At 66.0% G+C, this 10,765-nt stretch overlaps 2 protein-coding genes across 5 annotated transcripts; one reads left to right on the top strand and one right to left on the bottom strand.

The window, feature by feature from the left end:
- The first annotated feature begins 846 nt into the window (after nucleotides 1-846).
- LOC147597457 (oxaloacetate tautomerase Fahd2a, mitochondrial-like) lies at nucleotides 847-2,544 on the top strand. 2 transcript variants are annotated; one of them, XM_086767972.1, is made up of 7 exons: nucleotides 847-1,158; nucleotides 1,246-1,462; nucleotides 1,545-1,604; nucleotides 1,738-1,844; nucleotides 1,961-2,069; nucleotides 2,144-2,231; nucleotides 2,348-2,544. In XM_086767972.1, exons 1-6 carry the CDS (start codon nucleotides 974-976, stop codon nucleotides 2,228-2,230), a joined length of 765 nt encoding a protein of 254 aa, XP_086624098.1. In that variant the 5' UTR covers nucleotides 847-973; the 3' UTR covers nucleotide 2,231; nucleotides 2,348-2,544. The 2 variants fall into 2 exon arrangements, with proteins under 2 accessions (XP_086624098.1, XP_086624097.1); XM_086767971.1 differs by having other exon boundaries at nucleotides 851-1,158; nucleotides 1,685-1,844.
- A 19-nt stretch (nucleotides 2,545-2,563) lies between these two features.
- LOC147597456 (glycerol-3-phosphate acyltransferase 2, mitochondrial-like) lies at nucleotides 2,564-10,264 on the bottom strand. 3 transcript variants are annotated; one of them, XM_086767943.1, is made up of 22 exons: nucleotides 10,178-10,264; nucleotides 9,916-9,955; nucleotides 9,185-9,298; nucleotides 8,958-9,031; nucleotides 7,526-7,636; nucleotides 6,946-7,074; nucleotides 5,985-6,084; nucleotides 5,767-5,903; nucleotides 5,584-5,683; nucleotides 5,259-5,465; nucleotides 5,056-5,166; nucleotides 4,749-4,834; nucleotides 4,534-4,652; nucleotides 4,320-4,390; nucleotides 3,982-4,246; nucleotides 3,750-3,898; nucleotides 3,593-3,670; nucleotides 3,355-3,477; nucleotides 3,135-3,255; nucleotides 2,905-2,955; nucleotides 2,763-2,818; nucleotides 2,564-2,687 (listed from the first exon to the last, which is right to left on the bottom strand). In XM_086767943.1, exons 3-22 carry the CDS (start codon nucleotides 9,296-9,298, stop codon nucleotides 2,571-2,573), a joined length of 2,319 nt encoding a protein of 772 aa, XP_086624069.1. In that variant the 5' UTR covers nucleotides 9,916-9,955; nucleotides 10,178-10,264; the 3' UTR covers nucleotides 2,564-2,570. The 3 variants fall into 3 exon arrangements, with proteins under 3 accessions (XP_086624069.1, XP_086624071.1, XP_086624070.1); XM_086767945.1 differs by lacking the exons at nucleotides 9,916-9,955; nucleotides 10,178-10,264 and adding an exon at nucleotides 9,387-9,458; XM_086767944.1 differs by lacking the exons at nucleotides 9,916-9,955; nucleotides 10,178-10,264 and adding an exon at nucleotides 9,381-9,451.
- Between the last annotated feature and the right edge of the window lie 501 nt (nucleotides 10,265-10,765).

The following is a 10,765-nucleotide window of genomic DNA, read 5'->3' as shown; positions in this document are numbered from 1 at the left end:
GGCACCGCGGGATCGGGGGGGGGGGGGGGGGGGGGGGCTGGAACTGCGTGGGGGGGGCGGAGGGGGAGGCTGGATTGGGGGGGGGGGTGTTCCTGGGATTGGGGGGTCTCTGGGATTGGAGGGGGATCTCTGGGATTGGGGGGGGTGTTCCTGGGATTGCGGGGAATCTCTGGGATTGGGGGGGGTGTTCCTGGGATTGGGGGGGGATCTCTGGGATTGGGGGGGTGTTCCTGGGATTGGGGGAGGATCTCTGGGAGTCAGGGCTGTGCGGGATGCGGGGGGGGCGGGGGGGATCCCTGAGGCTGGGCTGAGCGGGATCGGGGGGAGGATCCCATGGGATTGGGGCGGGGAATCCCGAGATCGAGCTGAGCAGGTGCAGGGGGATCCCCAGGGATCAGGGGAGGGTCCCCTGGGATTGGGGGGGGGAGATCCCTGGGACTGGGCTGAGTGGGATTGGAGCAGTGCGGGATTGCATGGGGGAGCCCCTGGGATTAGGGGGATCCTCAGGATTGGGGCCGTGTGGGATCAGAGAGGGGGGATCCCCCAGGATCGGGGCTGTGTGGGATCAGGGGATCCCCCAGGATCGGGGCTGTGTGGGATCAGAGAGGGGGGATCCCCCAGGATCGGGGCTGTGTGGGATCAGGGGATCCCCCAGGATCGGGGCTGTGTGGGATCAGAGAGGGGGGATCCCCCAGGATCGGGGCTGTGTGGGATCAGGGAAGCCCCCAGGATCGGGGCTGTGTGGGATCAGAGAGGGGGGATCCCCCAGGATCGGGGCTGTGTGGGATCAGGGGAGCCCCCAGGATCGGGGCTGTGTGGGACCAGAGAGGGGGGGGATCCCCCAGGATCGGGGCCGCGGGGGATTGGGGGATCTGCTTCCCCCCGCACGCTGGGATGCGGCCCCCCAGCACCCCGGGGTGGGATCCGTTCCGGGCAGGACCCCGAGGATCCACGCGGTGCCCGCAGGCGACGGATGCGCGTGCCGGGGGCCATGCGGCTGGTGCGGTTCCGGGGCGTCGCGGGGGGCGAGCCCCGGCTGGGGCTGGAGGCGGCGGCGGGAGGGGAGCTGGTGGACCTGACCGCGGCCGAGCCGGCCTTGCCCCGCTCCATGCGAGCCTTCCTGGAGAGCGGCCCCGACGGCCTGGCCGCCGCCAAAAGGTGGGGGGCGTCACCGCACCGCCGTCGTCCCCCGGCCCGAACGCGGCCTCGCTCAGGGCCCACCGCTGAGCCGTGCCCGTCCCGCAGGGCGCTGGACTCTGGCCGCCACCGGCTGCCGAGGGAATCGGCGCGAATCCTGGCGCCCGTCGGGGATCCGGAAAAAATCATCTGCGTGGGGCTGAACTACCGCGACCACTGCCTGGAGCAGGGCGCCAGGGTCCCCGGCCAGCCCGTCATCTTCAGCAAGTTCCCCAGCGCCATCGCCGGCCCCTTCGACGACATCGTGCACCCCGAGGAGAGCAGTGTGAGTGGCCCCGTCCCTACCCTGTGTCCGTCCCCCCCTCAAAAACCGCCCCGGGGTGCAGCCCCTCGCCTTCCCGCCGCAGGAGGTAGACTGGGAGGTGGAACTGGCCGCCGTCATCGGGAAGAAAGGGCGGCGCATCGAGGTAACCCCCCGCCCACCCCGCCACCCCTCCTCGTTTCGGCGCGGCCCCGGCATCAGCCCCCGCCCTTGCCCGCGCTTAAGGAGTCGGCGGCGCTGGAGCACGTGGTGGGCTTCACGGTGGCCAACGACGTCAGCGCGCGGGACTGGCAGGGCAGGAACGGGAGGCAGTGGCTGCTGGGGAAAACCTTCGACACCTTCTGCCCCCTGGGACCCGCGCTTGTCACCAAGGAGGCGGTGGCAGGTGGGCACCAAATTTGCCCCCCCCCCCCCCCAAAATCACCCGCAGGGGAAAGAGTGGCGGTGGGGGTCCCCACATCCCCCTCCTGCTGCATGACACGGCCCCTCGGGCCCCCGCAGACGTGCACAACCTCAGGATCCGCTGCAGCGTCAACGGGCAGCTGATGCAGGACAGCAGCACCAGCCAGCTCATCTTCCCCCTCCCCAAACTCATCGCCTGGGTCTCCCGGTAGGCGCCGGGGCAGGGCGGGGGGGGTCACCGAACCCCCGGGGGTCACCACTGACCCCCTTCCCCATCCCCAGGTTTGTGACACTGGCCCCCGGGGACATCCTGCTGACAGGAACGCCCTCGGGGGTGGGGGTCTTTCGGAAGCCCCCCGTGTTTCTTAAGGTGAGGGGGGTGGGGGGGGGGGGGGCTCGAAATGGGGTTGGGGACGTAAAGGACCCCCTCGGCGGGGACAGAGCGAGGTGGGGAGGGGGCTGCCAGCATCTCCCCGCCCCTCGCAGAGAGGAGACGAAGTGCAGTGCGAGATCGAGGAGCTGGGCGCCATCCGCAACAGAGTGGTGTGAAGGCGCCCGCCGCCGCGTCGCGAATTCGGCTGCCGTCCCGTCCTGTCCCGCCTGCTGCCGCATCGCAAATTCGGCTGCCGTCCCGCCCCACCCTGCCCGCCGCCACGGCGTTCAATAAATCCACGGCTCGGGTACCTGTTCCCGGATTTAATCGGCACGGCTACGGCTGCGTGAACTGCTGGATGAAGGTTTCCAATTTCCCCCGGCCGGCGCGGGAGCGGAAGGGCTGGGCGAGGTGGAGCAGGGGGCCGGCAGGGGTCCGGACCTCCTCCAGCACCTGCGGGGGGCAAGGGGAAGGGCAGCGGGGTGCGGGGGGACAGCTCGGCCTCACGGGGAGGGGGACGCTTCTTACCCCCATCTCCTTGAAGCTCTGCAGGCAGCTGAGGGCCAAGCTTGCAGTTGGATATTCTGGAGGGAGAGAAATTCCCGAGGGAGCGCCGGCATCCCGCCACTCCGGCCGCCTGCAGCCCTCAAAAGCCCCCACCCCGACTCACCCCAACAGTCCTGCGCCAGGAACTGCAGCAGGGCCTCCATGCAGGCCGCCTCTGCGGTGGGGGAAGAGACAGAAAGGGCGGGGGGCGTCAAATCCCACCACCCCCAGCCCCTCTGCGGTCTCGGCCTGGAGCCAGGGCTGCGAGGGAGCTTCGGCTGTGCCTCAGTTTCCCCAAAAGCCGAGGCGAAGGGGGGCGGGGGCGGTTGGAGAAGCGGGTGCCCGCGTTCCTACCGGGCTGGGGCCAGCTGGGTCGCTCCAGGAACGCCACGGCTCTGGCGTAGGCCCGCAGCACGGGGCTCAGCAGGCGGCAGAGGAAGAGGAGCAAGCCGGGCAAGCCCCGCGGCGCGCTGAGCTGGACGCAGGGGGAAGGCACGTTTGGGGGAGAGGGTCCTGGCCCCGCTGCCGAAGGGGGGGTGGGGGTGGGGGGAAGAAACGGGACACTGCCGCATACCTTGAAACAGCGCTTGGGGACCTCGTCCTCGTCGTCGCTGTCGCTGAAGTCCATCGCGGCCCAGGGCCGGCCCTTGTGGAAAGGCCGCGGGGCCAAGTCGCAGACCCAGCGCTCGCCCTCCGGCTGCGGGGACAAGACGGCCGCCGGGGCCTTTTAACACCGCTCCCTCGTCCCCTTCCCGGCCGCGACCGAGCCGCCCAACGCGGGGAGGGGGTCAAGGCCGGCGGGGGGCACCCACCTCTTCGGCCTCCAGCAGCCCGCACAGGAGGAGCTTGTCCACGATGTCCTGGCTGCGGCCGTCGAGGGGCTGGCAGGCCTGGGGGGCGTGGGGGAGGAAGGGGTGACATGGCCGCCTCCAGGCAACGGCGGCGCCACCCTGCGCCGCCAGCCCCTACCTGGAACCCCAGGAGATTCAGGGGCAGCAGGTGCAGCAGCTCCAGGATCTTGCGGTGCAGCTCGTCCTGGCTGAGCACGATGCCGGAGGGCACGACGGTGGCTCCCAGGAAAGGCAGCATCTCCACCAGCAAGGCGCGGATGGCGCAGGCTGCCAAGGAAAACGGCGTCGCCCACCTCCCGGCGTCGTTGGCGCCCGCCTCCCCCCGCTTTCCCCACGCCTCGCCACCTCACCTCCCACCGCCTCGCTGGCGAAGACGGGCAGGACGGCAGCGCTGTGGCGGCCCAGCTCGCCCCGCGCCTCCGCCGAGGCCTCGGGGACCACCAGGACGTCACCGACGGGGGAGAGCTGGTAGAGGGTGACGCGCGCCGCGAGCAGGACGAGGCTGTGCTGCACCAGGGCGCGGAGCCGCCCCGAGAAACCCACGTCACGCTGGCGCAGCAGGATCTCCTCCAGCAGCCAGGCGAAATCCAGCATCAGCCGGGAGAGGAAGACGCCCTGGAGGAAGAGGAGGGGGCTGTGGAAATCTGGCTGCAAAGGGAGGAAAAACCCCCAAATCTCCCCATCTCACCTCCCGGTGCCTGTGCAGCAGCAGCGTGGACGTGATCCCCACGGCCGTGACGGCAGAGCAGGCCACGCTGTCTGCGAGGGGGGAGAAAGGAGCTTATTAGCGGGGGATTCGCTCCCCCCCTGCCCAAAAGGGGAGAGAAGGCAGCAGTGGCGACGTCCCAGGGGGTGGCACCCAGAGGAGGACGCGCTCCCGGCTCCCCCCGCAGACCCCTCACCGCTCAGGGAGTGCAGGCCCAGCTCGGCCACCAACGTTTCCTCTTCCGCCTCCAAGCCGACGGCCGTTGGGGGGCCAGGACCCCAAACCTCTGCCTTTTTGCCCTCCGGTTGGCCGGGGCTGGACAAAAGGAGAGGGGTGAGAAAGCGGGGCCGGGAGCAGAGGTGGGAGGGGAGGAGAGACGCTGCCCCGAGGCGTGGCAGGAGCCGCGCTTACCGCGTCCCCAGGATGGCGGGCAGCAGCAGCTCCTCCGGCAGCTTCCCCGTGCCGCTCTGCCTGCCGAGGTTTTTGGCCGCAAACTCCTGGAAACGAGGACCAACGAGCCCGCCGGTGCTCAAGAATCAAGCAAGCCCCCAGCTGACTTGATCCCTTGGGTCCCCAGCAAGCCCCCAGCTTCCCCCAGAGAGGGGATCCCCCAGCCACCCCAAACCCCTCCATCCAAGCGCCGAGCTTCGCGCGGCCGCCAACACCACGGCCGTAAAACCCTCCAGGGCCGCCCCGGCCGCAAACCCCGCTCCCATACCTGTAAGGAGAAGGGCTGGGCGAAGTCCACCCGGACGCAGCCGAGGTTTCGGCATACAGCTCGGCACGCCGCCCAGAAGCAAGCGGCGAGGCCCAGGGGCCGAGCGCCGCGCTGGGAGGAGAGGGGAGCGAAGCGTTAACGGGGCGACGGAGGCTGGCACTGCTCACAGGGGATGCGGTGCCACCGCTGCCACGGCCTCTCACCGCTCCTTCCCGGTGCGGAGCGCCGGGGATCACGTCGTAGGCGATGCCCACGGGGACGAGGAGGACGTCGGGGACGGCGCCGTCCCGCACGGCTCGGTACACCAGGGCCAGCCACTCCCGGGCGGGGGCAGAGAGGCACAAAGCGACAGGGGGCTCTTCCAGGAAGATGAGCAGAGGCTGCCGGCTCCTCAGCACTTCCTCGACGTACTGGTGGGGAAGATGGGGGCCCGAAATCTCAGCCAGCGCACCCCAACACCTCCGCCGAGCGCTTCTGGAGCTCGGGGGGGGATGTTTCGTCCCTCCCAGCGCCTGGGTCTGGACCTACTGTGGCCAGAACGGCCCCCGAGAGCTCTTCATCCCCATCGCTCGGCGTCTGCTCCGTCCTCGAAGGCAGGAAAATCCCTCCCAGGCGGCCGAGCAGGGCTCTGCGGGGGAAAGAAGACGCCGTGTCCCCCCAGATCCCCACCACGGCTCAGGGGTTTGGCGAGCGCCCCGGGCTGTCTCTTACCGGAGGCGAGGGCTGCAGATCCGGCTGCCCACTGTCACCCTGGGCGCCCCCAGCCCCTGGGAGAAGAGGATGAAGGACAGGAGGAGCCCATCCAGCTGGGATTTGTGCGTCGAGAGGAAAACCAGCGGCACGCCGGGCTGCAAGGAAGGCGGCCAGTGCTCCAGCAGCCGGCGGCGAGGCGCGGGGCCGAGAGCGGCTGGCTGGCTGCGCTCCCTTACCGTCCGGGCGGCCCTCAGCAGCGTTTCCAGCTGCCCTCGGTGGAGCTGAACGCCGAGGAAGAGGCGATTCAGGAGCTTGAGCAGAACCCAGTTGCACAGCCTGCAGGGAAAACCAGTCAGTGAGCAACGCCGCGGGGGTCGCGGCTGCCCCCAGGCCCCCTCCAGCCCCCCCTCCCCTGCCTCAGTTTCCCCACCCAGGAGCCAGCTCGATTCCACGTGTCAAATAAAGCAAATAAACAGCTTTGTTATCAATTAAGTTAAAACACTAAAGGCTGGATGTGACAGGACCACCCCCTTCTCCCTCCGCCCCCGAAAGCTGAAGTCAATTACCCCTCCATCTCCCCGTCCTCCCGCACGCTGTTTACAGGAAGGATCCGAAGGCTTTTATCCCCCCGGGTAATTTCTTCCCTTTAAATACTTCAGACTGCTCAGAGGGTTCTTTTATTACAGCTCAATCAGACGAGCAATTAGGCTACAATGCAACCTTTAATTGCCAATTTCTCAATGACAGGAGGGGAAAAAAAAAAAAAAGAAAAAAGAGAAGAGGAGAGAGAAATAAATGAAAAGTTCCCTTCTGCTTTGCTTTGATTTCCATCCTCGCAGTGTGGGGTTGCTGTGTTTTTTTCCTTCCCTCCCTCCCTCCTTTCCAGTCTCAGATTCCAGCTCCCTGGAAGGAATTGGTGGAAATATCCCCAGGGAGCTGCGCGGGACCCTGGTTCCCCAGAGCATCCACGTGCGTTCCCTCAAAACGATCCCCAAAAAGACGGCTTGCAGGCACAAGGCACCGAGCCACCCCTCAAAGCCCACCTGAAGGGGCTCCATAAACAAACCGAGAGCGTGAGACCTGGAGTGGAGGAAAAGGACTGGGAACGCCCCCAGTCAGCAACTGGGATCCCTCCAGGAAGAGGTGGGAGATGGGGAAATCCGCACCCTGGACCCTCCCCGGAGAAGGGGTGCAGACCTCAGCAGGAGAAGGGAGAGCGGGGCCTGGATTTCCGCCAGGATGGCACGTATTTTCTCCTTCCGCCGTCGCTGGGATTCGCCGTCCCCTCCCGAACCACAGGATCGGTCGGTAGCGACATCCCGTACCCTGCGAAGAGGGGACGGAGAGGTGGGAAGCAGGAGGCAGAGCTAAAGGGATTAAAAATCATTCTGCGTTACAGTAATTACAGCGAACCAGCCGCCAGCCTCGTGCTGGGTAATTAGCGATGACAACGAGTTCGGTGACAAGGCCACCTCACACTTGGGACAGGGCGAGACCGGGAAAGCCTCAGCGGCATCCCGGGACAGAAGCTGGAGATGGGAAAAGGCAGTTTCCCACCTTTTGGGGGGTGCTGAGCCCGGGGAGAGCGGCTGCAGAGCCCCTTCCTCGGGGCGAGCTCGCGGGAAAGGCGCGGCAGCGAGAGGAACTGCCTCGTTCCTTTCCGCCGGGAGCCAACGAGCAACCAAGTGGGATCCCGTAGGATTGGGGGACGAGGCTGCGGGACCCAGGTCCTGCCAGGGGTGAAGGTGACCCCCAGAGCCCCTCCGGCTGCTCTTACCTCTTGCTGCGGTAAATCCTCGCCGGGAGATCTCTGGGGGTGTCCGCAGGAATTTTCCAGTCCCAGACAGCGAGGAAAACGCAGACCCTTCGGACCAGCCAGCCCCGGAACCTGGGCAGGGAGACGAAACAGTCACATCCCGGCGGTTAAGAGGCCTTTCCAGGGTGCTCAGCCTCCCTCAAACCAGCTGTTCACAAGAATTTGAGATTTATTTTTTTTTCTCTCCCCATTTTACAGCTGGGAACACAGAGGCTCCCACAGAGCGATGCTCCAGGCCACCCCGGGCCTCACAGCATCGCTCCTCGCACGGGAAGGAAACCTGAGATTGTCAGAAAACATGCAGGGGACGCTGCGGAGGTCCCAAATCGGGGAATTTTCCACATCTGCCCCCATATCAGAGCTAGGCAGCACCCAAAAGGGAGGCGAGCGAGGTTTGGGATATCGCAGAGCCCAGCGAAAGAGCTGCAGGTGGCCGGTGCCGGGACACGGGAGCTGCGGCCCTTCGGCCTTTCCGCTGGCGATCTCAGCCACCCGCCAGCGGGCTCGTTTCAGCCGCCCCCCCCCCCAAACCCTTCTTCCGTCGCTGCGGAGTGGAGATGAATTATTCAAAGAGTTTGAAAGCCGGAGCTGGATATTTCAAGCTGAATGGAGTATAATGACCCGATTTGGAAAAATACAGCGCAAAATTGCTACGCCACCAGGGACTGCTCTGAAAAGGGAGAGGAACCGAAGGAGTCCGGCACCTCCGGAACAACAAAATATGGAATAAAATCAGGCACTTGGCAAGGAAACAGGTCCCGGGCTGCGCTGGGCCGAGGAAAAGGCCGGTTGATACCGGCTGGGGGTCCGGAGTCAGGGCCCGTGGGGAGGAGGAGGAGCAGCACGGGTCAGGGAAGGGGCCACCTCGCCTCTCCCAAGGGGCCGGCAGCCAGCCCCGCTCCAAGCGCCGCGCGCGTGAGCCTGTCCTCGCGCCGGAGAGAACGAAAACACCCCCGGTCTCCCCCGCCAACAGCAACAAGATCCCGAGTTTGGGGTTTTTTAAACAATAAAACAAACAGAAACAACCCCAAATATTCGACTCCGTGCCTGACTTCTCCCAGCCTGAGCGTGACAGTAGCCAGAGGAACGGGCCAAGCCCTCTCTCCCCTCCGCCGTTATTCACGCCCCGCGCTTGGAGACGCAGCTTCCAGCCTTTCGAAATATAATTAACGTAACCCCTGCTCGGGCTAATTAGGGAGCAAGGCTGGCGGAGAGGCGTCCCCACGCCCTCGTGTAGGAGGGGCGAGGATTTCCCCACGAGGATTCGGACGAAAGGGGGGAATAAAACCTGGGAGGAGGAAAAAAAAAAAAAAAAAAAAATAAAATAAAATAAAAAAAAAAAAAAGAGTGCTTTGCCCAGCGTTTGCTGGCACAGAGCTCGTCCCAGCCTCACCGCGTGTCCTCCTCCGTCACCCGGATGGCGTCGCGGAAGCCAAGAGAGGAGAGCTGCTTGTGGTAGAAACCATCCTGGAAGGAGAAAGCGTGGGGGGAAAAGGTTCGGGCTGTGCCTGCCCCACTCCAGCCCCCCCCCCCCCCCCCCCCCCCGAGACCCTTCGGATGGGGCTCGTTCCTCTTTGCCAGCACCCAAGGATCCCAAATTTCTCTTCCCCAGGCTCTTACCCAGCTCTTCGGGGTGCAGGTCTGGCAGCAACGCCCCGAGAGCGGACGGTACTTGCCCAGAAAAGGGATGAAAATTTCCAGTTTCTGCCCCGAATCGCAAACCCAGGTTTTCATCTGAGGAGGGGAAAAGAAAGACGGAGACGGGGAGGGATGGAAAAAAAACCCCAAATGTTGGTGAGTGCCCCCCAAAACGCACTCGCACTGCGAGAAGTCCCGGTAGCGGGGAGAAATAAAGCCAATTTCTCCGGGATTTATCTGGGAGGCAGCTCGGGAGACCCCAGACCCCTTGTCCCCGTCCCGCCCGCGGTGGGGGCCACGGGGGGCTGCAGGCGGCAGCACGCGTCGAGCCCCTCTCCCCGCTTCAGGCCTTTGTGAGGAGGGAACCCGCTCCTCGGCTTAGAGCACAAAAAGAGAAGTGGGGGAAAAAAACAAACCAACCCAACCCAGCAACCAGCGCGCCGAAAGCCCTCGGGAGGAGAATTTATTCTCCGTAATTGCGCTCCGGTGCCGCTACAATCGACTTTTCCCTCCCACGCCCTCCTCCTCGCCCCCAGCCCCGGCACGGAGATGCCGATCCGCACCCGAACACCGTGATCCCGACCCCCCCGGCCCGCCTTGGCGCTCCCCCAAAATGGGGCTGGGGGCACCCGGCCTTGCCCGCCCCCCTCTGCTTGTACGAGGGACCCCCCCCCCTCGCTGCAGGGTAGCGGGGGTTTTTGGATCGCACCTACCTCCTCCCTTTGCTGGGGGGGTTTTAGGGAATTTTATTCGCTGAAAAATAGAGAGAAAGGAGGAAAATTAGGGGAAAAAAAAATGTTTTTGAAATGTTGCTGGGGGGGGGGGGGGGCAAAGAAAAGCAAGGTTGGGGGAAGCGGGGTCGGGGGGGCATGAAGCCGTGGCTGGATTTACCGGGGAGGGGCTGGTGGTGGGGGGCGAGGACGGGGTCACCCCCCATTTTTTGGGGCCCATCCTCATCCCCAGGGAGTCACGTACCTGGGGGGACAGCGCTGGCAGCCCCTGGTGGGGGTCGGGGCTGGCGGGGGGGGACACGACGTCCCCAAACCGGAGGAGAAGAGGCGCTGGGAGGCTGGAGGGTCCTGGGAAAAGAGGGCGACAGAAATATGAAAAAAAAAACCCGATTTTGAAGGGTTCGGTGGCTCAGAGGGGGCTGCTGGGGGGGGGGGGGAGGGGGCTAGTGGGCCCCACATGCTCCGTGGGGCTTTGGGGGAGGGGGGGACCCGCACCCCACACCAGCCCCACGCACCCCACAAGGCCCGGGGGGGGGGAACCCGCACCCCACACCGGCCCCACAGCCCCCAGGGGGGTACCCCCCCCCCGGCCCCGCTCTCACCCGCCGCAGGCCCAGCCGCTCCCGCCCCCCGGGTCCGGTACCCCCGGGCCTGGGCCCCGCCACCCCCGCCGCCGTCGGCCCGCACCCCAACTGCGGCAGCGACCGGCGGAGCCCCGAATCCGCCCGAAAACGGCCCAAAAAAGGGGCGGCGGGGCTTGATCGCACCTGCTGCCCCGGCCCGGCCCGCCCCAGAGCGCAGCTGCGAGCGCTGAGGGGCTGATGGCGCCCGG

Source organism: Chlamydotis macqueenii, chromosome 27 (assembly GCF_036417535.1).
Source record: "Chlamydotis macqueenii isolate bChlMac1 chromosome 27, bChlMac1.mat, whole genome shotgun sequence".
NCBI lineage: Eukaryota > Metazoa > Chordata > Aves > Otidiformes > Otididae > Chlamydotis > Chlamydotis macqueenii.
Note: the sequence above shows the minus strand (reverse complement) of the source record. Positions and strands in the feature narration are given on the sequence as shown.

Bases quoted from the DNA above. Each gene is read 5' to 3' on its own strand.
- LOC147597457 (XM_086767971.1), top strand. From the start codon at position 974: ATGCGCGTGCCGGGGGCCATGCGGCTGGTGCGGTTCCGGGGCGTCGCG. The intron at 1,159-1,245 runs GTGGGGGGCGTC...CCCGTCCCGCAG, and splicing joins GGCCTGGCCGCCGCCAAAAG to GGCGCTGGACTCTGGCCGCC. The intron at 1,463-1,544 runs GTGAGTGGCCCC...TTCCCGCCGCAG, and splicing joins TGCACCCCGAGGAGAGCAGT to GAGGTAGACTGGGAGGTGGA.
- LOC147597456 (XM_086767943.1), bottom strand. From the start codon at position 9,298: ATGAAAACCTGGGTTTGCGATTCGGGGCAGAAACTGGAAATTTTCATC. The intron at 7,075-7,525 runs GTAAGAGCAGCC...CCCTCTTCGCAG, and splicing joins AGGATTTACCGCAGCAAGAG to GGTACGGGATGTCGCTACCG. The intron at 5,167-5,258 runs GTGAGAGGCCGT...CTCTCCTCCCAG, and splicing joins CTCCGCACCGGGAAGGAGCG to CGCGGCGCTCGGCCCCTGGG.